The sequence below is a fragment of the Phacochoerus africanus genome, chromosome 14, assembly GCF_016906955.1.
Source record: "Phacochoerus africanus isolate WHEZ1 chromosome 14, ROS_Pafr_v1, whole genome shotgun sequence".
NCBI classification, from domain to species: domain Eukaryota; kingdom Metazoa; phylum Chordata; class Mammalia; order Artiodactyla; family Suidae; genus Phacochoerus; species Phacochoerus africanus.
This window is the reverse complement of record NC_062557.1, coordinates 16,436,810-16,461,458: the sequence shown is the minus strand read 5'-3', so window position 1 is coordinate 16,461,458 and position 24,649 is coordinate 16,436,810. Positions and strand designations below refer to the sequence as shown.

The following is a 24,649-nucleotide window of genomic DNA, read 5'->3' as shown; positions in this document are numbered from 1 at the left end:
CTAGGCTAAGGGTGCTAAATGAAGCACACTGAAAAGAGTTACATTAAAGCCAGAAGGAGCTCGTGGGTCATTCTCACCTGGGCCTGAGCCTGAGAAGTGAATGAGGTCACAGTTGTGTGATGGAACAAACCCTTTATTGGATTCTTGATCTGATTGAAGCCCAGAAGTTGTTAAGTAGCACAGCTTAGGAGTAGCTAAATATCTAGATTTTGTAGGAATCTACAAGGAGTCTTTTTTTTTTCTTTTTTTTGAACCTATCATCTCAATGAGCAATTGAAGGTAATTTTTTAAAGTAATGATTATTTTGAACCATGAGGATGATTTCACAGCACCTTTCAACTGCGTAAACTGTCAAGCCTCTCTGGAGTCCCTAGCTCTATGGTATGTTTCCAGATTTTGAGCACATGTAATTGAGTTGTTTAGAAAAAACTGTTTTCCAGGGTCTGAGATGAAGATTTGGGAAAATTGATCAAACTCTAACGAAACATTCAGAGACTTTGTCTTCATGGTTTAATAACATGTGATTGTCTACTATTCCTAAGTCAGCAACCCAGTTTACTCATCAGTGAACTACTTAATGCATTCTATATATTGAAAAGATAATTGGGAAGATAAAACAATAATAAAAGGGGGAAGCCTAACCAAGCCAGCGTCTAGTCCATAGACCCTGAATCTTAAACTATGCAGAAGCAGAAAGGAAGGACTAGGGAGATCATAGTGGTTAAGAGTCCACCCAAGAGAGTCTAGGATAGCATTATATCCCACCCCTATTCTTACCCTTAAAAAAGACCAGCAGGTGGAGTTCCCTGGTGGCCTAGCAGGTTAAGATCCAGCATTGTCACTGCTGTGGCTCAGATTAGTGCTGTACCATGTGTTTGATTACTGGCCCAGAAACGTTTGCATGCATAGCCAAAAAAAAAAAAAATGGGTTTGTAGGAATTGATAGGCCAGGGTGGACGTCCCAGAAGGAAACCCCTAGAAAAATCTACTTACTATTAGGCAGGTATCTAAGATAGAAACAATTAGGTAAAAATTTTGCAAATGCTATAGCATTTTATTCTCTGTCAACTATGAGTTGAAAAATAAATTTTAAAAATAAATTTTATCTTTAACTTTTTCTACATATTTCCAGAATGCTCGGCCATTTATTTTAATATATGATCAGAATGATACTTTTTTTTTTGCTGTGTGTATAGACCATATTTTTGGGCCCACCGCCACAGCATGTGGAAGTTACCAGGCCAGGAATAAAACCCGTGCTGCTGCAGCAACCAGAGCCACTGCAGTGGCAATGTCAGATCCTTAACCCACTGAGCCACACAGGAGCTCCCTGGAATGATACTGTTTGCAGGGGGAGCAATGGCAAGAAATTTTGCTTAGAGCTCTTGGGATAGTAAAGGGGCCCTTCCACATGGCCTTCCAACTTTGCACATACCTCTAACTTGTGTTTGCACATATTACCACTCCTTGAAACCCTGGACTTCAAACTCCAGGTCTTGAACAGGGAAGTTGTAAAAGAGTATCAAGAAATTAATCTGTGATTTGATCCTTAACTGTACCTTCTGAATTCCAGACAGAGTTACTGGCCACATGGCAGTTTCTGACATTAAAGCAAAACTTAAGCTGAATCCTTTAACAAAAGTACCCAACTTCCATGGCAAGAGGTAAGTGATGAATTTATTAAGGTGATAAATATATTATTAAATTAAAGAATTAAGTTAAAGAACTATTAAGGTGATGAATATATTATAAATACCCATAAAGGTTATAATGAAACAAGTTAGAATGATCTTCAAATATCTAGTCTGTGATAAAGTTAATTATAAAACAAAATATCTGAATCAAAGATGTTTTTTATAAAAAGAAAAAAGACACATCCTTTCTGATTAGAGAAACAAAGAGTCTCTTTTCTGTTTTCCCAAATAAGAGGCTATTTTTGTATGAAGGGATAGAATACCCCACATTTTAAGCTCCAGTTTAAAGGAGAATAAATTTAGAGGATCATAAAGAAGAGCTAAAGCCCTCAGCAAGTCGGAGTATAAAGAGTCTGTAGCTCAAAAATGGCCAATAAAATGAAATCTCATAAATTAGCCATGACAAACTTGAACTAAAATTGGGAAGGAAGATTTGCCTGTGACATTAAGGGTAGCTTTTTCTCCTTCTGATAACTACAAATTCCAGTAAACAATAGCCACTAATGACTGAAAGTGAAAGCCTGATGCAAATTTTATCAGATCATAAGAAAAAAAGCCTCTATCATCTCTCACAGTTACCCATTTTCTTTGCCACTTTGAGAGTATTTCTCCCGGTGTCCTTGACTATGCCATTGCTACAGGAATATATTACTGACCTTTTTACTGGGACGTGGGTAAGACAACCTTATAGCAGCCACATCTCTTGACCTCATTGTTCCCTGACCCTGCATGAAAGCTATCTTCTGGGGAGTTCCCACTGTGCCACAGCAGAAACGAATCCCACTAGTATCCATGAGGATGCGGGTTTGATCCCTGGCCCCGATCATTGAGTTAAGGGTCCAGAGTTGCCATGAGCTGTGGTGTAGGTCACAGACACGGCTCGGATCCCACTTTGCTGTGGCTGTGGCATAAGCCGGCAGCTGCAGCTCCGGTTCAACCTCTAGCCTGGAAACTTCTATATGCTGCAAGTGAGGCCCTTAAAAAAACAAACAAAAAAAAAAAATCTGTCTTCTGAAGGAGTGACTTTATTGTCACTGAAAGCAATCAAGCAAAGACTGGTAATACCACATGTAGAGGGAACTACATGAGATGAAAGGCTAGATCGGGTTCATTCCATTCCAAATCTAAAGTTCTGTAAACCTTTGAAACATTGTAAAATAAAAATTTAAAAAAAAAAAAAAAAACTGGGATTCATTTCCACTGAGCCATGACGGGAACTCCTAAAGCTATTCTTTTCTATCATAGAGCAGTTACCAAAATCAAGAAATTGACACTTTTATCAGCAATGACATGTTAGGTGTTCCCATCATGGCTCAGGAGAAACAAATCTGACTAGCATCCATGAGGACTTGGGTTCAATCCCTGGACTTGCTCATGGGTTAAGGATCCGGTGTTGCCGTGCGCTGCGGTGTGGGTCGAAGATGTGGCTTGGATCCTATGTTGCTGTGGTTTTGGTGTAGGCCGGCAGCTGCAGCTCTGATTAGACCCCTAGCCTGGGAACTTCTATATGCCTCGGGTGCGGCCATAAAGAGCAAAAAAAAAAAAGAAAAGAAAAGAAAAACAAAAAAAGAAAATACAGCAAATATAAAATAATCTGAGTAAAGGCATCAAGGAGGTAACAGAAAGGAAATCAATGTTAGTAAAAGCTGACAAAATAAGACTAATTAGATCCAATTCCATGTCAAAAAGTTGAGAATGGTGCATTTTGAGACCTTATACCTCCTTTTTTTCCCCAGGTCCCTCTGTCAAAAGGAACCAAATCTATTAGATTCTGTAGAGGATACTAAATTCATAAACTATAATTTTTTTATTTAACTATGATGTTTAGTATTTCTTCTAGCTTTACCTTTTTAATTGCTTCTTCGGAAAGCACAAAAACTAAGAGATTACAGGAGTCCCCCTGTGGCGCAGCAGGTTAAAGATCTGGCATTGTCACTGCAGCAGTTCAGGTCATTGCTATGGCACAGTTTCAGTCCCTGGCCCAGGAACTTTAACATGCTGCAGGCGCGGTCAAAAAAGCTGAGCTTACATATTTCTCAGAACTTTTGGTTCTACTAGTATCAAAACTAAGTGTATTCTAGGGAGTTCCCATTTTGGCTCAGTGGGTTACAAACCCAACTAGTATCCATGAGGATGTGGTTTTCAACATGCTCAGTGGGTTAAGGATCCGGTGTTGCTATGAGCTGTGGTGTAGGTCACAGATGTCACTCAGATCCAGCATCACTGTGGCATAGGCCAGCAGCTGCAGCTCCGATTTGACCCCTAGCCTGGGAATTTCCATATGCCCTGAGTGCAGCCCTAAAAAGGAAAAAAAAAAAAACTAAATGTAGTTTAAATAAAAATTAATTCATAAAATTTTGATTATTATGTTTACTCTTAAATTACCATATTATAAGTAAACCCGGTTTTGCATATAATACATTTTTATGTTCCTAAACTAATAAATTACTGCATATCTATACAAAATATCCACAAAGCATTAATAGTTTCCTCTTTTTCCAGATTTTATTTTCCTGAGGAAATGAAAGGTCACCTGGGGTTCCAAACTTTCAAGAACTGTTCTCTTTCAGTGAGAAATAGATACAGTTGATATAGAGACATCTAGAGAGAGAGAAAAGAGAGAGATCGATACAGCTCTATCTCTCATATGCTGGTGAAAAAACAATTTGGCGAAGTGGTAAAATAAGCATGAGTTCAAAATTTTTGCTCTAAGTATATTCACCATGAGATTGTTTAAACTAGTTCAAAGTTTGAAACAACTTGTATTTCTAGCAGTAAGAATAGCCTAAGGCTTATATTGTGGAGCTTTGGAGTCAAACCTGAATTCGAATCTCAGCATTTCCATTTATTATCTTTGTGACTTGGGCAAGTTTTTAAGCCCTCTGAGCCTCAGTTTCCCATTTCATAAAATGTGAGAAATCAGATTTTGTAAGGGAGTAAGGGTGCTAGGTAAGTATAGGGTAGAGGTGGCCCTCAGTGGCCAACATTTTCTCACTTTCCATCCTGTAGCTGTTGGCAATTGGCAGTAACAGACCCCTTAGGTGGTGTGATTCTGAACATGTGTTGATGCTTACAGGCACTCGTGTCAGCAAAAACTGATGAATGGAACTAATATGTGCTGGTTTCAATGTGTATCTCTTTTCTCAGGTACAAAAATTTACCAGGACCTCTGCCATGCCAGTTACAGCACAAAGAAAGGAAATTGAGCCTTTCACAAATGCGAGGTAATGAGAACCATCCCCAAAATGAAGTCATAAACAAAAGCCCCTTAAGGAGTTTTCCTTTGGTGCAGCACGTTAAGAATCCAGCGTCGTCACTGCAGCAGCTTGTGTCGCTGCTGTGGCGTGGGTTGGAGGCCTAGCTCAGGAATTTCCACATGCCTCGGGTACAGCCAAAAAATAAATTAAATTTTTTTAAAAAGCCCCTTAATATTTCTCATCATTTTTTCCTCTAATGGAGATCTGGAATTTCAAAGGTTGCCTACAGTACTCTGGGTTTTGGGGTTTTTTTTGCCTTTTTTGTCTTTTTAGGGCCACACCCGCAGCAGCATATGGAGGTTCCCAGGCTAGGGGTCCAATCGGAGCTGTAGCTGCCGGTCTATGCCAGAGCCACAGCAACTCAGGATCCAAGCCATGTCTGCAACCTACACCACAGCTCACGTCGACGCAATGCCAGATCCTTAACCCACTGAGCAAGACCAGGGACCAAACCCTCGTCCTCATGGTTCCTAATCAGATTCCTTTCCACTGCGCCATGACAGGAACTCCAAATATTTTTGTTCAAAGAAGAACTTGTGTGGAAAAGAAAAAATGTAAGTGCAAGTAGAAATCAAGTAACAGAGCAGTATCAATACAACTAGGGTCCCAGGATTTCTCATAGATAGAAAAAAATTGCAATGATAAAATAAATAAGCTACCCTGGCTACAGTCCATTAATCTAAATAGCAAATACTTATTTAAAGCCATAGCACTTACCACCTTCTAACAAGTTTTCTAACTTACCTATTTATTAATTTATATAAAGGTAGAGATCTTTGTCCATTTAGTGCACTAATATATCCTGAAGGCACCTAGAGCACAAGCGTCTGGCACAGAGAAGGCATGCAGTAAATATCTGTTGATTAAGATGCATTAATGCTTGAATGACTACTACATGCTGGAAATACTCAGAGAAAAAAAGAAACAAGTCAGAGATAGGCTCAGCTCTAGAGAAGCCTGCCTTATGTAAAAGGAGAAAGATGTTAATTTTTCACACAATTATAAGCAGGTAGCATTATCTCCATGGTATTAATCACTCTTGTGCATCAAGACACTTAACACTGGGGAGTTCCCATTGTGGCTCAGCAGTAACAAACCTGTCTAGTATCCATGAGGTTGCAGGTTCAATCCCTGGCCCTGCTCAGTGGATTAAGGATACAGCGTTGCCATGAGCTGCAATGTAGTTCACAGACGAGGCTTGGATCTGGCATTGCTGTGGCTGTGGCATAGGCCACCAGTTACAGCTCCAATTCAACCCTTAGCCTGGGAACTTCCATATGCCGAGGGTGAGGCCCTTAAAAAAAAAAAAAAAAAAAAGACGCTTAACACTTGAATGTGATATGAAATGTTTTATTCTGGTGCTACCTGGAGTATTCCCTGCTCTGGATTTATTTCTTCATTTCCTAATTTGAGACAATATATATCTAATTTTGGTTCCAGTTAAGTAAGGCCTTGAGTATTTCTTTGAAAAAAAAATTGGATCTATACAAAACATTCGGACCTCACAGTTCTGTAGATCAGAAGTCAGGTGGCTTGGCCTATTTCCTCTTCTCTGGGCCTTAGAAGGCTGAAATGAAGGTGTTGGCCAGCCGGGTGTCTTATCTGGAGGCTCTGGAGGAGAATCTGCTCCTGAGCTTGTTCAGGTTTTTGACAGAACACAGGTCCTTGTGGCTGTAGGGCTGAGGTACCCATTTCCTTGCTGGCTGTCAGCCAGGAGCCTGTCTCAGACACTTAATTCGCCACACTCCATATCACAGGACCTCTCCATCTTCAAACCAGCAACAGTGAGGCAAGCCCCTTTCATGCTTTGAATCTCTCTCACTTCTGCCACATCTCTCTTGCTTCATAAGGGACCCATTCAGATAATTATAATCTACCTCGATTCCATCTGCAAAATCCCTTTTGTCATATAAAGTAATACATTCACAGGAGTTCCCGTCAGTGCAGCGGAAACGTATCTGACTGGGAACCATGAGGATTCGGGTTCGATCCCTGGCCTTGCTCAGTGGGTTAAGGATACAGCATTGCCGTGAGCTGTGGTGTAGGTCGCAGACGCGGCTCGGATCTGGCATTGCTGCGGCTGTGGAATAGGCCAGCAGTTGTAGCTCCAATTAGACCCCTCTCCTGGGAACCCCCATATGCCGAGGGTGTGACTCTCAAAAGCAGAAATAATAATAATAAAATAATACATTCACAGATTCCAAGAATTAGGGTGTTGACATCTCTCAAAAGCCGTTTTGCCTACATATTTGCTTTTCCCCCAATTAGTTTATTCAAGTTCAAATCTCATGGAAGGACACTGTCTTTTAGAAGAAATGTCTACCAAGTACTCAAATTTAGAGAAATATGAGTACTTGGTAGACATTTCTTTAGAACATGATCTCCAGTCAACTGTTTTGTCTCTCCTAATTCCATTAGAATGTGTTTTTGTTAATTTGTTGTGGGTTTTTCTTTCTTTTTTTTTTTTTTTGGCTGTACCCACAGCAAGGGATCAAACCCATACCACAACTGCTGCCATGACAACACCTGATCCTTAAGCCACTGTGCCACAAAGGAACTCTGTAGAATATGTATTTATTCTTAAATAACTGCCCTGACTAACTCAATTCCATTTCCCCAGCTTTCCAAGATGCCTACAACTTCTTTAACAAGGATAAAACTGGCTGTATTGATTTACATGGAATGATGTGCACTTTAGCTAAGTTAGGAATGAATCTAACCAAGCGCGATGTCTATAATGAATTAAGATGTGCTGATATTGATCGTGAGTACTCTTATTATTTTTTCATAAAAGGCTTTCATGAATATTTTTTTTCTTGAACACTATAGAAACATAAGAAAGAAACCTCACTTATTTGCCAAAAGTACACATATGTGTTTCTCTTAAAAATATCACTGAGGTATGCATACAAGTTATGGAATCAAATTAATGCTACAAAATAGGCAATCCTTTGAAAAATTTTGTGTAAGAACTAAAAGTGACTATCATAATATCAAATTCAGATTACCTGTCATGTTGTCCATTTTGGAGGGTGCTTTGAAATACAGATACAAAATCATTGACAATTTCAAAAAGTAACCTGTTACTGTTACCCAAAAACTGGATTTGCCTCTTGGTGGGTGTTGAGCCAAAAGACACAACCAAGCCAAAGAGTGGGAAAAGGAAGCATTTATTACTTGCAGCAAGTAAGAACAACACTGGGGATATTCCCCAAAGCAGTAGGTCCCCGGAAGAACAAAATTTAGGAGGTTTTAAGTTGAGGGTGCACGCATATTCATGAAGGGGTTTGAGCAAAGGAAAATTCAGCAAATAACTGGGGCAAAGTCAACAGAGTCCAGGCTCTAGTTGATTGAAGTCACAAGGGTCAGCAAAGGTCAACATCATCATTCCTTAAGCTCTAGGAATGATGGGATTGAGGGGATTTGGATCCTGAAAAAAGCGCAAGAATGTGCTTCAGGCTAATCTTTACCTTCGGAAGCAGAACTGGGAGGCTTTACAACTGATATACTATCTCCAAAATGGTTGGGTTATTTCCCTGGCCTGGTAATACCTGTTCTTACGTTCTTTGTACCTTTAAAATCATTAACTTATGAGGCCTGTTCTGCAAGGACAAGCATTGAGGTCTGGGGTAGATCACAGAATGGCTTAGGCCTAAAGTGGCTTCTCTAATGTCACAAAAGCCATGCCTAGTTCCCTTCCTGTGGGGACCCCCTACCTATCTGCCTACTTGACTGGGGATATCCAAGCCCTTTGGTTCCGTTTGAATAATATTAGTACAAATCTTCCTTCCATTATTAGAGCCCATCTATATTGAATCTTAAATGCTACGGCATTTTTATTGATATTTTCAAAGCATATAAGTGATGTCTTCTGTGAGTATACTGTCCTGGTGATCAGTAGCCCAAGCTGGTACCTTGTGTGGAATATCCTCAGCATATTCTCTCCTCTCCCCTCTCCCCACCCAACTCCCAATGCCCCACTCAGTCAGCAGCAGTTCCACATGTGAATCAGTCACCATTTAATGTGTCACTTGTTTCCACTAACTCTGCCCAAAATTTTATTCTCTCATTCAAAAACACTCTAATAGTACTTGCTATGCCTTAATTTTAAGGGAAATGGGGTACAACTCTGGAATATTCTAATAATAGAAATATGGAGGTGGGTACAGAGTGGGAAGGTGAATATATCCTTGTTCTGAGCCTTAGATCTCTGTTCCAGGAGATGGGAAGGTGAATTTCTCAGACTTTATAAACGTGCTAACAGATAAGAACCGCTTCCTTAAGGCTGTGGGTGAGTAGATATTACTGAAGAGATGGCAATTGGATAGTTGCAATTCAGAGCATAGTCAATATTATAAGCAATTCAGAACATAGTCAATATTATAAATGTAGGCTTCCAATCAGGAAGATGCAATCTAGGATGAGATTTACTTTTGTACTGCTTCTCTAAAACAAAATTTGCCAAGCAAATTTATACAGTTTTAGAATTTTAACCTAAATGCCTCAAATCCTTCTGCAGGAAACACTGCTTTTTGAACTCCAATGAGAACACTAGGGCAGTGGTGTAGAAAATTTTGGTCACCTTTGATAGTACTTCCATTCTTTACCAAGTACATGTGCTACTTTGGGAGGTGCTCTTCTTACAAAAGAAAAATATATTTTTATTTATTTATTCACTTATTTGGTCTTTTGTCTTTTTAGGGCTGCACCCGTGGCACATGGAGGTTCCCAGGCAAGGGGTCCAATCAGAACTGTAGCCACCAGCCTATGCCACAGCCACAGTAATGCAGGATCAGAGCCGCTTCTTCCACCTACACCACAGTTGATGGCAATGCCAGATCGTTAACCCACTGAGCCAGACCATGGATCGAACCTGCATCCTCGTAGATGCTAGTCGGGTTCGTTAACCACTGAGCCACAACAGGAACTCCAGAGAAAATATTTTTAGAAGCCAATTTGGGTGTAGATAATTCACTGTTCCTGAAAAATATCTTCCTCACTGTGATAAGCCTCTTCCCTCAGTGTGAGGGCTGGAGAGTTTGCTGGAGGTTCGAGAACATGTTCTCATAGGAGGTAATAAATGATGTGCAGGTGGAGTTCCTGTTGTGGCGCAGCAGAAACGAATCTGATCGGGTTCGATCCCTGGCCTCACTCAGTGGGTTAAGGATCCAGCATTGCCGTGAGCTTTGGTATAGGTCACAGACGAGGCTCAGATCCTGCATTGCTGTGGCTGTGGCTGTGGCCGGCAGCTACAGCTCCAATTAGACCCCTAGCCTGGGAACCTCCATATGCTGCGGGTTCAGCCCTTAAAATAAATAAATAAATAAATAAATAAAGTGCAGGTCTACTTGAATTACCGTTACTAGTCCTCTAGTGGATTGTTAATGAGTTTAACAAGCTGCCTTGGAAAATCTAACCATACTCATATCATGTTTTCTAGGATAAATACAATCCAAATTCCAGGTACTATATGCAGTTTTGAAAAATACATCCTTTCATAAGCTATGAACTATCTTAGGATAAACAGAAGTTACTGTCTCGAGTACCACTGTGGGAACAAGGGTTTTGCCTGCACACCAGAGACATGTTTATCAGCAATGCCTTTACCTAGAAGGATATTAGCCCTTAAAATCCATGTTTATGTCAAATGTATTACTATATTTACTTAGAGGTCACTGAACTAAACGTATTTAATTTTAAATTCCATGATTATTTTGTCTGTTCAATAATCAAAATGACCTTTTAACCAAATAGAACAGACTGAATGTTTTTCTATAAATCTCTGGTTCTTGACTTGGTATTAATATTGTATCATACAGCAAAATGACTGTCCCGTTAGTACTTTTTATGTTAATTTTTTTTCAGAAGGCGTTCTGAAGTTTGTTTGTTTGTTTTTCCCCCTCCATAGTTCCAGAAAAGGAGACTTGTTTAGCTGGCAACCCCGGGATCTTATTGTTTGAAATCCTATCAAAGCTTGTAGAGACCACAGCCTTACCCAGAAGGGCTATAATGGAAATAGTAAGGTAGGTAGCAAAGAAGAGAACAAAAATGACCTTTTCAGTAGTATTCATGAGGATATGAACAAGGCAGCCTCCTCTCCCTAACATCCTATTCCACAGGATCTGCTCTAAAACAGAGGTAAAAATGAATACACAAATACAATGTGCCACAACATAAACCTTATCCCTTCATCCTCACAGCACTGTTCTGAAGTTGCAAGGCTGATTCAGACCATCTCAGGGCCCCACTGAGGACCTTAGACACCAAAACAGATCAGCTTCTCCTGCCATAGGCTAGAGAATCGCAGAGGGATGAGACTTCCAGGAATGATTTTGGGTGAGCTTGGAAATCTAGACTGAATACAAAATACTCCCATTCACATTGGAACTATCAGGGGCTCTCAAAAAGCCCTGGGGGATGAGGTACAGAAACTTCACACCTCCCAAAGTCGTCCTTGGACTGGAGCAGAGCCAGAATTAGACTTGAGAATGAGGATGAGGAAACATTCTCACCCCCAAATGTGTATCTCCCAGCAAATATTACTAAAGATGAATTTTCTCAGTCGATTTCTATCATTGTATTACAAAAATTAAATGTTACCATGATCAAGAGCTCCCATCGTGGCTCATCGGAAATGAATCTGACTGGCATCCATGAGGACGTAGGTTCGATCCCTGGCCTCACTCAGTAGGTTAAGGATCCGGCATTGCCATGAGCTGTGGTGTAGGTTGCAGATGCAACTCGGATCCTGCGTTGCTGTGGCTGTGATGAAGGTCAGCAGCTGTAGCTCCAATTCAACCTCTAGTCTAGGAACTTCCATATGCCACAGGTGCGGCCCTAAAAAGCTAAAAATAAATAAATAGATAAAAAAGTAAAACATTTTTAAAAAGTAAAGTAGAAAGGGATGAATCAAGATAAATGGTAGCGGGGAGTTCCCATCATGGCTCAGATGTTAACAAACCCGACTAGGATCCATGAGGATGCAGGTTTGATCCCTGGCCTCGCTCAGTGGGTTAAGGATCCAGCATTGCCGTGAGCTGTGGTGTAGGTTACAGACATGGCTCAGATCCTGCGTTGCCTTGGCTGTGGTGTAGGCCAGTAGCTATAGCTCCGATTTGACCCTTAGCCTAGAACCTCCATATGCCGCAGGTGAGGTCCTAAAAAAAAAGCCATAAAAAAAAAGAGAGAGATAAACAGTAGCAGGAATTCCCATTGTGGTGCAGTGGAAATAAATCTAAACCTGACTAGTATCCATGAGGATGTGGGTTCAAAAAGAAAAAAAAAAAAACAGTAACATCAGAATGACTAAGAACCAGCAAATGGAAAGAAAATGTTAGTCTGGGAGAGCAGGGGCAATACTTGGTTTGGCGGGGGGGGTTATTTTTAGGGAGGCATCTGCAGCATTTGGAAATTCCCAGCCTAGGGACTGAATTGGAGCTGCAGCTACCAGCCTACACTCCAGCCACAGAAACGCAGGATCCGAGCTGCATCTTTGACCTATGCCACAGCTTGTGGCAATGCCAGATCCTTAACCCACTGAGCAAGGCCAGGGATTGAACCCTAATGGATATTAGTCAGGTTCTTAACCTGCTAAGCCACAAAGGGACCTCCTAGACAAGCAGTATTTGAAATGAAAGTAAGGAACTCCTAGACAAGCAGTATTTGAAATGAAAGTAAGGAACTCCTAGACAAGCAGTATTTGAAATGAGAGTAGGGTAGCTACGTGGAAATGTCCCATAATATTTGAAATGCATAAGTAAGTCATAAAAGAAATATATAAACTTAGAAAATTTTAATATAGAGGAAATAAGCTATGAATCTGCATAAAATGAAAGAGGAGAGAGATGAAAGGGCAGAGGACCAAAGACAGAACCATAAGGAATTACCATATTTTATGGAATGGGAGAAAAAGAAAGAGTCAGCAAAGGAAATATTTGTAGTCAAGAAGAGAACTGGGATAATATGGAGTCAAAAAGCTAGAGCCACAGACAAACTCAACAGAATAAACTTTCTGCCAGTATTAAATACTAAAGGGAGGACAGGTAAAATGAGGCTGAATGGATAGAATTAGATTTGGTAGTTAAGAAATCAAAAGTTAGAAAAAAGATAAAAGGAGTTCCCTTCATGGCTCAGCAGAAACAAATCTGACCAGTATCCATGAGGACGAAGGTTGGATCCCTAGCCTCCCTCAGTGGGTTAAGGATCCAGCATTGCTGTGAGTTGAGGTGTAGTTTGCAGATGAGGCTCAGATCTGGCGTTGCTGTGGCTGTGGCCCAGGCTGGCATCTGTAGCTCCAATTGGACCTCTAGCCTGGGAACCTCCATATGCCGTGTGTGTGGCCCTAAAAAGACAAAAGACAAAAAAAAAAATCCAGCATTATTGTGAGCTGTGGTGTATGTCGAAGATGTGGCTCAGATCTTGAGTTGCTGTGGCGGTGGTGGTGGCATAGGCCAGCGACTACAGCTCCGATTTTGATCCCTAGCCTGGAACCTCCATATGCCATGAATGTGGTCCTAAAAAGACAAAAAAAAAAAAAAAAAAGGAAGAAAGAAAGAAAAAGAAATAAGTAATCTTCAGTTCCAAAAGGATGATGAGAAGAAAGCCACATTTCAGAGGGTTTAAAAATAGCATATATTGAGAATAAATGCATGTTTTTACCTATTCTCCTTTCTGAAACTGCATTAAAATAATAGTAAAAATTTTAGAGGGCATTCCAGTCGTGGCTCAGTGGAAACAAACCCCACTAGTATCCATGAGGACACAGGTTCGATCCCCGGCCTCGCTCAGTGGATTAAGAATCCGGTGTTCCCATGAGCTATGGTGTAGGTCACAGACTCAGCTCAGATCTGGCGTTGCTGTGGCTATGGCATAGGCCAGCAGCTGTAGCTCAGATTGGACCCCTAGCCTGGGAACTTCCACATGCCATGGGTGCAGCCCTAAAAAGCAAAATATTTATTTATTTATTTATTTATTTATTTATTTATTTATTTATTTATTTATTTATTTTAGAGGGTATAAAAACACAAAAACAGGAGTTCCCGTCGCGGGCTCAGTGGTTAACAAATCCAACTAGGGACCATGAGGTTGCAGGTTCAATCCCTGGCCTTGCTCAGTGGGTTAAGGATCCACTGTTGCCGTGAGCTATGTTGTATGTAGGTCAAAGACGTGGCTCGGATCTGGCGTTGCTGTGGCCGTGGTGTAGGCTGGTGGCTACAGCTCCAACTGGACACCTAGCCTGGGAACCTCCATATGCCATGGGTGTGGCCCTAGAAAAGGCAAAAAAAAAAAAGAAAAGAAAAGAAAACACAAAAACAGGAAGAACTGCAAATAAAAGATATACACATAATTTTGGAAGCTGGAAAGGAAACAGATGACTGTTTACTGGCTAGTGAGATCAAAAGCAGCTGAAAGTTGAGTACCTTCAGTGTAGAAGATCCAGAAGGAAGCCATTTCTCACTGCAGAACATTTGAAATGCTTCGGAACTGAGACACTAGGAACCTCTAAAGTCAGGGGGAGCCCAAAACAGAAAGACTAGTTAAAAGTAGCATAAGGGAATTCCCTTGGGACTCAGAGGGTTAAGTATGCTGCCCAGGTTGCTGCTATGGTGAGGGTTTGATCCCTGGCCCAGAAACCTATGCTGCAGGCATGGCCAAAAAAAAAGTTGCATGAGAGAAGTTCCCTAGTGGCACAACAAGTTAAGGATCAGTACTGTCACTGCTGTGGCTTCCATCACTGCTGTGGTGCAGTTCCATCCCTGGCCCAGGGAACTTCCACATACCATGGGTGCAGCCTAAAAAAAGGTCCCTTGATGAAGCAAGGCTCCAACCAATTACCTGACAGTCAAGTTCCTACTCAATAAGATGTACCACACCAAAGAGCTTCCAATTGGCCTTAAAGAGTGCTTACTCTCACTCCTAAGTATGAATAGACATCCAAGGATGAAGAGATGTTTAAGGAAAACCTGTGTTACTAAAAAAAAAAAAAATTAAAAGAGAAGGAAGGAGTTCCTATCGTGGCGCTGTGGTTAATCCGACTAAGAACCATGAGGTTTCGGGTTCTGTCCCTGGCCTTGCTCAGTGGGTTAAGGATCCAGCATTGCCGTGAGCTGTGGCGTAGGTCACAGATGCGGCTCAGATCCCGCATTGCTGTGGCTCTGGCATAGGCTGGCAGATACAGCTCTGATTCAACCCCCAGCCTGGGAACCTCCATATGCCACAGGAGCGGCCCTAGAAAAAGGCAAAAAGACAGGAAAAAAAAAAACAGAAGGAAAAGAGGGCAGCAAGAGACGGGAGAGAGGGAAGAAAGGAAATAGTTCTAAGTATAACAAATCAAACAAAGATTAGTGTTTCAAGGAAGGGAACTGCTTCATAGACTAGAGCAGCAGTTCTCAGACCTGGGCAGGCATCAGGACCACCTGGAGTGATTGTCAGAGCTCATTCCTGGGGTCCACTCTTTCTTTCTTTTTTCCTTTCTTTCTTCCTTTTTTTTTTTTTTTTTTTTTAATTTTTAGGGCCGCACCTGCAGCATGGAGAAGTCCCCAGACTAGGGGTCGAATTGGAGCTTCAGCTGCCAGCCTACACCACAGCTACTGCAATGTGGAATCCTTAACCCACTGAGCGAGGCCAGGGTTTGAACCTGCATCCTCATGGATACTAGCCAGATTCATGACCCACTAAGCCGTGACGGGAGCTCCTGGGCTCCACTGTTTCTGATTTAGGAAGTTTGTGTGAGGACCAAGAATTTGTAATTTTAACAAGTTCCAGTTCTGCTGACTCTGCATTTGAGAACCACACCCAGAGCCATAGAGTCTTCAGAGAATACTTTGAAAGAAAGGAAAGGTGGAGCCTCAAAGAATCTAGTAGGAATTAAATTGTACTCAGAGAAACAAGCATTATTCTATTTTCAGAGGTGAGTGTGAACATTGTGGCTGGATGGGTTCAAGGCTAGGGAAGGAAGTACCTGATTATAAACCAGACTCCAAACAGAACACCATCAGCACATCTCCTACCCAACATTCGCAGCAGCAGCGCCAACATTTAGAATGAGTTCTTTCTTAGAGTTCCTGTCGTGACTCAGTACCACTTAAAATTATGTCTTGGAGCATAATTGATAGGTAGTTTTCTAGATAAGACTGGGAAGTTTGGGGAAAGAGGAAGGAAACCAATGCCAAGAGACTACACATATAAAGTAATCAAATGGCCTGTGAAAGTATCGGTGGATATTCTATAAACATCACAGAAACAGGCACTTAATAAATAATATAGAATGAATATACAAATTAAATTTAAAATGAACGAATTCAGCATATATAACTTGCAACATTTTTTCTTTCTATCCATCAGTCAGGCACCTTTTCAGTAGAACTGTAGCACTTTTTAACCATCTCTGGATTACCCTTTTTTTTTCTCCTAGCTATTTCCGAAGAAAATTCCAAGAAACCACCTCAGGAATGGCATGGAGCCCCTACACTCTGGGTTATGGAAAAGGGAGATTTATCCCAGACATATGCACACCTCCAAGCTCAAGCACAGCTGCCTTTGCTCATGCTGCTCGGATTGCAATAACGGAAGAAAAAGATTTATTTAAATTTCTTGAAGATCTCAAGAGTAAGAGCCATTTGTCCTCTCCCCACTGTTGTAAAGAATTTATTTGTATATTACTGGTCAGAAATAAATACTAGATGCCAAGTGCTTTAAGAGTAGGGCCACGGCCTATTCTGAGTGACACAGATAGCATTTGAAAGCAAATGTACGTCTTACCTGAATCCCCAGGCACCTGGATGAAGCTGAGAGTCTGTTGATGGGTGGATGGTGGGAGCAGGAGAATGAAGAAGGGGTGTCATGGCCACTGAGGAAATGATTGGACAAAGAACAAAAGAGGCACCACATGCACATCTTTTATGGGAATTTCTTCTTACACTATTCGTGATACCATTTTTTATCTTTTTAGGATGCAACCCTCCTTCAGATAGCCCATATTCAAAAATACCCATCTTTCCTCTGTTTCCTAATGTGGATGGGGTAGTGATGGGAAAGCCATTCAAAGACGTACAGAAATTAGAAATGCTAAGGAAAAAGGAGCCTCTGAATTTCTTTGAGGACTATTTTTTCCATAAAAAAGACTGGAAAACACAGGTGAGATTTAGATTATGTCATATCAGTTAAATACTTAGGTTTTTAAGTTCTAACTTAACAGAACTAGAAATATGCTTTTTAATGACAAATATTTTCAGTCATTATATTTCAAACCAAATTCTATAACCACGTTCCTAAATTTAAAGCCCAGGTATAAATATTTCATTTAATTTCAACGTACAGTTTTAAACTCACTGAAAAATACAATCTTAGGCTTGGGGTTGGGAATAGAGAGTATAAGAATAATAACAAGGAGTTCCCCTGCGGCTCAGTGGTAATGAACTGACTAGTTGTCATGAGGATGCAAGTTCAATCTCTGGTCTTGCTCAGTGGGTTAAGGATCCGGCATTGTCGTGAGCTACAGTAAAGGTCACAGACGTAGCTCAGATCCTGCATTGCTGTGGCTGTGCCTATGGCCGGCAGCTGTACCTCCGATTTGACCCTTAGCCTGGGAGCTTCCGTATGCTATGGGTGCAGCCCTAAAAAAGACAAAAGACACAAAAAATAATCAGGTATTGTCACTGCGGTAGTTCAGGTTGCTGGTGTGGCGCAGGTTCAATCCCTGGCCCAGGAACTTCTGCATGCTGAGGGTACAGCCAAAAATATATAGATATATAATATAGATTTAAATAAAATCACAACCTCCAATACCCCATCTCCTTTCTCTGATTTATTTTTCAATAATACATAACTACCATCTAATATATTACTTATTTATATCTAACATACTACATGTTATATTTATTATACAACATATATGTATATTATATCTACTACATCTATGCCTACCATAACTATTATATGTACTACCACGTATAAATACTACAATACACTGCATCTAAATACTATAAATGTCTATTACTACATGTTTGTATTCATAATATAAATAAATATATAGTATAGTAAATCTAATATGCTAAGTAGTATATTACATCTAGTCTATTACAACATCTAATCTAATGTACTACATATTTATAAATGTTTATTAGAAACCAAGAAATAGAACATTCACATTTTATAATGAAAGTGACTAAGCTGGAGTTCCCATTGTGTCTCAGCAGTAATGAACCCAAGTAATATCCATGAGGACTCAGGTTAGACCCCTGGCCTCATTCAGTGGGCTAAGGATCCGGCATCGCTGGGAACTGTGGTGTAGATCACAGACATGGCTCGGATCTGGTGTTGCTGTGGCTGTGGTGCAGGCCGGCGGCTACAGCTCTGATTCGATTCTAGCCTAGGAACTTCCTTATGCCTTTTTTTAAAAAGACAAAAAAAAAAGAAAGAAAGAAAGTAACTGAGCCAATACTACCCCACTGATATACTCATTCACCATACCCAGCCCATCACACAGAGTCATGTGACTGTACAGAAATACCAGATGAAATAAAATGTCATTCAAAAGAAAGGGAATGTTTCAGGAAGCAAGGAGAACCTACGGCTAGAATGGGATGCTCATGAAAGACCTGTGAGTGGCTGAGGGATGGGGTAAGACGTGAAGCACTTGGATCTAGGCCCTGATGTCTAGGGGTTAGGGTTTTGATGACTATCCAGGGTCAGGAGATATGAACCCTGTAGGTGAGTGACTGGGACTAAAACCTCTACAAAACCAGAATCTGAAAGGGATGCCCTTTTAGTGAAGGGAGTGAAAAACTCAGTTCCCCAGCCCAACACAAAAACCACCAGTTAGAACCAGTGAGAAGATAGAAGATATAAGAAGGTAAATTTGCCTTGTTTAAAATAGTAACAGAAGAAGAGTTCCCATCGTGACTCAGTGGTTAACGAATCCAACTAGGAACCATGAGGTGGCGGGTTCGACCCCTGGCCTCGCTCAGTGGGTTAAGGATCCGACGTTGCCGTGAGCTGTGGTGTAGGTCGCAGACTCAGCTCGGATCCCGCATTGCTGTGGCTCTGGCATAGGCCGGTGGCTACAGCTCCGATTCGACCCCTAGCCTGGGAACCTCCATGTGCCGTGGGAGTGGCCCAAGAAATGGCAAAAAAAGAAAAAGAAAAAGAAAAAGAGAAAAGAAAAGATATTCAATCTCACTATTCATAAAAGATCCAAATTAAAGCTACCCTGAGATATTATCTTTCCATATTAAATTGCCCAAGATCAGAAGGCTGAAAAACATATGGCACACTCATAAATTGCAGATAGGAGTTTAAATTGATTCAACTTCTGGGAGTTCCCGTCGTGGCGCAGTGGTTAACGAATCCGACTAGGAACCATGAGGTTGCGGGTTCAGTCCCTGCCCTTGCTCAGTGGGTTAACGATCCGGCCACTGAGGTGGTGTAGGTTGTGGTGTAGGTTGCAGATGCAGCTCGGATCCCATGTTGCTGTGGCTCTGGCGTAGGCCGGTGGCTACAGCTCCGATTCAACCCCTAGCCTGGGAACCTCCATATGCCGCGGGAGCGGCCCAAGAAATAGCAACAACAACAACAACAAAAAAGACAAAAGACAAAAAAAACAACAACAACAACAACAACAAATAAATTGATTCAACTTCTACAGAGGGAAATTTGGCAATATCTACCAAAATGACAGACTTTGCACTTTTTGACTGTAGGTGAGGTATAATTTCTCCTCTACCCTCTTAAGGCAGGGCTGGAGAATTAAATTGACATAAGGCAGATAAACGGGAGAAAAGTATGCACATTTTATTAAATTTTACATGTACCTGGGAGAATGAAGACCCAAAGAACAATCAGATTTGAATACTTATATACTGAATTGAACAAAGAGTAGTAATTTTTTTTTTTGTCTTTTTGCCATTTCTTGGGCAATTTCAGGACATAAGAAACAAGCACATTTGTAGCCAGGAGGAAGAACCCTTAGAGCTCTGGTTCTCAATCTTGGCTGCACAAGAACCTCGAGGGAGAGCTTTTAAAATCCTGGTGCCCAGGCCACAACCCTACCCAATTAAATCAGACTTCTGTGAGTGGGGCCCATGCCTCGATATTTTTTAAAAGTTCCACTATGCAGCCAAAGCTGAAAACGACTGCTCAAAGAGAAGAGAAACTAAAGATGTTTGAAGACAGGAGAGGGGTAAGACTGGCTCTATAACTTGCTAGGCCTGGTGCAAAATGAAAATGTAGGGCTCCCTGTTCAAAAATAGGTAAGAATTAAACCAACTCAGGGCCATTCTAAGTACAAGGTCTTGTGTAACTGCACAGATCATACACCCACGGAGCCAACTCTGGAAAGGGGAAAATTGAAGGGATAAGGTACAGAAGGCCAAAAAATAAAGATACAAAGGGGATACCCTGGCATCGGAAAACCGGGAAAACTAACATATAAGAGGGAAGGAAGAAAAATGGGTTAAACAATGGAGAAATCCTCAGGTGGAAAGAAGAGCTAACAGAATTCATGTTAGATAGACTTGAGACAAGATCATTGGCTAAGGTCTGGTTGTCCAGCAACCACTATGAGGACTGTGAGACAGTCTACAGCAAATGAAGAAAAGTCATGTCTGCAGTACTAAGGGCTTGGCTGGGACTGGGTAATACACATTTTCAAAGAGAGCCAGCCGCATCATTTACACGGTTTCCACCAACATTGGTCAGCAGTCCAGGAACAGGGACAACAGATGGCTGGTTGCGTATGACAATTTTGGAAGTAGTATATGTTGTACTCTGTGGAGGGCACATTCATTTTCAATGCTTTGGCGGTTTGGGTGAGGATGGAGTTGGCTCCTCTCTACCCTCCACATCCATCCCACACATAAACCATCCTCTGGTCAATACTTCTCTCATAAGCAGCTTCACTATTAAGAAAGAGAGTTTGGGGAGTTCCCATTGTGGCACAGCGGAAACAAATCTGACTTGTATCCAAGAGGATGTGGGTTTGATCCCTGGCCTTGCTCAGTGGGTCAGGGATCAGGCATTGCAGTGAGCTGTGGTGTAGGCCAGCAAGTGTAGGCTGGCAGCTGCAGCACTGATTTGACCCCTAGCCTGGGAACTTCTATATGCTGCAAGAGCAGCCCTAAAACGCGAAAAAGAAAAGAGTTTGCAGAGTTCCTGTTGTGGCGCAGCAGAAATGAATCAGACTAGGAACCATGAGGTTGCAGGTTCGATCCTTGGCCTTGCTCAGTGGGTTAAGGATCTGGCATTGCTGTGAGCTGTGGTATAGGTCACCGATGTATCTCAGATCTGGTGTTGCTGTGGCTGTGGTGTAGGCTGGCAGTAGCTTCAATTAGACCCCCAGCCTGGGAACCCCCATATGCTGAGACTGCAGCCCTAAAGAGCAAAAAAAAAAAAATGAAAAAATTTAAAAAATTAAATTAAATAAAAGAAGAAATTTCTAGACACCCATTAACACATAGCACTATATCAGGTGCCCCCAAACAGCTGAAATTGGTATAGAAATAGCCTTATAAATCATATACAAACCCTTTCATAATACAATATACTTCTGTGTATTGTCTTTGTTTTTTTATTGAAATAAAATAATTACTAACCTTCTTTTTTTAAACATGTATAAAGGCAGCAGATATAAAGCCTGTCGACCCTAACTCAGGCTACCCAACTGACATCCTTGCCATTGACCAAATGCTCAAGAAAAAGCAGAACTTGACAGTGTCTGATGCCGCTGCCGTTAAACAGCAGGTGAGTAGTCACTGTTGAACACCTTCCCAGAAAGCACTGACAGAAATGTTTTCCACTTCAGTACTACAACCATAAACCCAGGAGATTTTTTTTTCTGCTCTCTTTCTTTAAAATAAAACAACAAAATATGAGAAGATCAGAATTCCCCCTGTGGCTCAATAGGTTAAGAACCTGACTAGTATCCATGACGATATGGGTTCAATCCCTGGCCCCACTCAGTGGGTTAAGGATCTGGCGTTGCCATAAGCTGTGGTGTAGGTCGCAGATGTGGCTTGGATCCCACGTTGCGTGGCTGTGGCATAGGCTGGCAGCTACAGCTCTGATTGGACCTCTAGCCTGGGAACCTCCATATGCCAGGGTGCAGCCCTAAAAAGACAAAAAAAACCAAATAGTTTAAATATGCTTCCCAGGTGGCAGGCACTGCAGTTTACAAGTACATGTGCTGTACAGTCAGGCAAGCGCTGTTATTCATTGTCATTTTACAGATATATACAGAGAGGTTAGGTGACTTTCCCAAAGGCACACAGCTAGGACATGTGTGCCAGAACTATAAGCATGGGCAGCTTGGCTCCAGAAAACACGCTCTTACCCACAACTCTGTTATCTACTTTTGTGGTCTGAGCATAGCAACTATTGTACTCCAGAGACAGACTGGAGTGTATTTGTTTTATGCCGCCTCCCATCTGCATTTGACACTAATGATCAAACTCTTGACATTTTCTACTTCCTTGGCCTTTACAATCCACATCTTCAATTCTCTTTGTAGTTCTGTGTTCTTTCCTCTCTTCTCTTTCCTGAGTGTTCACCCCCTAGGTATTGATATTTCCTAGTTTTCTGGTCTCATTCTGTTGCTCTTCTTATCATATACATTCATTTGTTCAGTAAATATTTATCCAGTGGGATTAGGAGATACCACAGAATAAAAACCATAGTTCCTACCCACAGTGAGCCAGGAGTGAAGGCGGGAGACATGGAGAAGGAAAGGAGCAGCAGTAGTAGTACATTGCAATAAATGGAACCACAGTGGCCAATACTGCTGCAGCCACAAGAACGCAAAGGAGTGGGCTCCCAACCTCTGTCTCATCACAGCAAAAATTTATGGAGTAAACGGAGGTCACTTCTAGCCAAAGGGCTCCAGTCCTGAGGTACCGGGTGCCCCAAGGCCTAGGAAACTTGAGAAGACCAATCCTTTGGCATCCCTATAAGGCAGGCGCAGCAGAACCCTGGGGATCTCTGCATCACGTGAGGGAACGGCTAGGGTGCGTTTTCTTTGAGCTATCTCAGTCTCCTCCTCGTTGGGCTCTCACCGATGTACTGAAGACTCTTTACTGTCACTAGCCCAGACTTCTTACCAGGACTGCTGTCTCATCTCACCGATTCCTGATGAGCATTTCTACCCTGCTGTCTCCCAGCATGTCAAACGGCACGTGTCCCAAACCGAACTCATCCTCCTCTACATCCACCTGGCTCTTCCTTGGGGATTCCATATCTCAGTTGCTGATACTACCGTCTGCTCAGGCACTGATGCTAGAAGGCCAGGAGCCTTCCTTAATTTATATTTTTTTCCTCATTCCTCACCAATCACCAAATCTGGCTACTCCCGTTCTCCCAAATATTGTTCAAATCTGTCCCCTTTATTCCATCCTGTTACTACTGCCTTAACTGAGGCCCTCATTAGGCTTTACCTAGACAACAACCTCCAGCCTGTTATCTCATGGCTACACCCATTCTCCACACAGCTGCTCTGGAGAAGAGAGCTAAAGATGCAACCTGTCACTGTCCTGCTTAAGAAACAAATGCTTCCCTCTCAACGATGGTACACACAACTGAGGGATTTAGCTCACTACAACACCATTTTCACTGACAAAAGGGCTCCCCAACCTCACTGAGAATAGGTGTTTTTTGTTTGTTTGTTTTTTGGCTACACCCACAGCATGTAGAAGTTCCCAAGCCAGGAATCAAACCCCATGCCACAGCAGCAACCCAAGACATTGCAGTGACAACGCTGGATATTTTACCTGCTGAGTCACATGGGAACTCCCTGAGAACAAGTCTTAGGGCCTCAGGTGTAGCAACTACACCTGGCCTGCCTCTCCTCATCAGTCCTTCCCTCCCACTTTAAATTTGACACTTTAGCAATACCAAAGTGTCTTGCCTCCCGCTACCAGCTCCTGGATTCGTTGCCTCTGTTTATCTGTCCCCTCCCCCTGGAACACCTTCCCATCACCACCTCCTCCCCCAATTTCATAAAACCTCAAGGACCTACTTAGCTCAACATCTTCTCCCTCCCTGCCCTAGGCAGGACTGAGTGCTATCCTTGGCACTTCTGCTATATCCAGACACTATCTCCATCCCACATTTCCCCCTTGTTTTAGTCTACTATATTTTTAAATTATTATAAAACTTACTATAATTTCTCATTATAAAAATTAATTAATGAAATTTCCCCAAGTAATATATTTCCATTGTCCTTCAACTCCTAACTCACATGTCCTCAAGAGACACTACCTGATAAATAAATTCAGTGACTTTCAAGTAATCTGGGAACATAACTCTTGGGATATTTAGCATTGTGGTCCACAAACCAGAGATATTTTACGGTAACTGCTATAAACTTCTGCTGTCTCACTGCAGGTAAAGAGGGCTACGGATAACTATAACTTGGGAATTGCCCTTGAGCACCGGAAACAAATGCTAAACCTCTGGCGAAAGATCCGAGGGGATTTGATTGGAATAGACAGTAAAAACGAGTCCTTTTATGACACCTTTTCTACTTATACATGGTCCTGGAATGTCTGCCAAGAATTACTTTCCCCAAAAGACTTAAGGTTACATGATGCCTACGTGAATAGAAATTCCTTCCACAATTCTGTATTCCCTTCCTCTTCGGATATCAGTGAATGTGATACAGACACAGGAAGAAAAAGAAAACGGAAAGGTGGCAAAGGTTTTCGACAATGA

The 24,649-nt window shown here is 41.7% G+C and overlaps 1 protein-coding gene across 1 annotated transcript; it reads left to right on the top strand.

Annotated features, from left to right (window-relative positions):
* Positions 1-1,575: 1,575 nt before the first annotated feature.
* EFCAB3 (EF-hand calcium binding domain 3) lies at positions 1,576-24,649 on the top strand. The gene is made up of 9 exons (XM_047759131.1): positions 1,576-1,664; positions 4,842-4,918; positions 7,572-7,715; positions 9,171-9,242; positions 10,860-10,974; positions 16,365-16,558; positions 16,902-17,086; positions 21,566-21,688; positions 24,323-24,649. The coding sequence occupies exons 1-9, from the start codon at positions 1,591-1,593 to the stop codon at positions 24,647-24,649; spliced, it is 1,311 nt and encodes a 436-aa protein (XP_047615087.1). The 5' UTR covers positions 1,576-1,590.

Bases quoted from the DNA above. Each gene is read 5' to 3' on its own strand.
- EFCAB3 (XM_047759131.1), top strand. From the start codon at position 1,591: ATGGCAGTTTCTGACATTAAAGCAAAACTTAAGCTGAATCCTTTAACA. The intron at 1,665-4,841 runs GTAAGTGATGAA...CTCTTTTCTCAG, and splicing joins CCCAACTTCCATGGCAAGAG to GTACAAAAATTTACCAGGAC. The intron at 7,716-9,170 runs GTGAGTACTCTT...TCTCTGTTCCAG, and splicing joins AAGATGTGCTGATATTGATC to GAGATGGGAAGGTGAATTTC.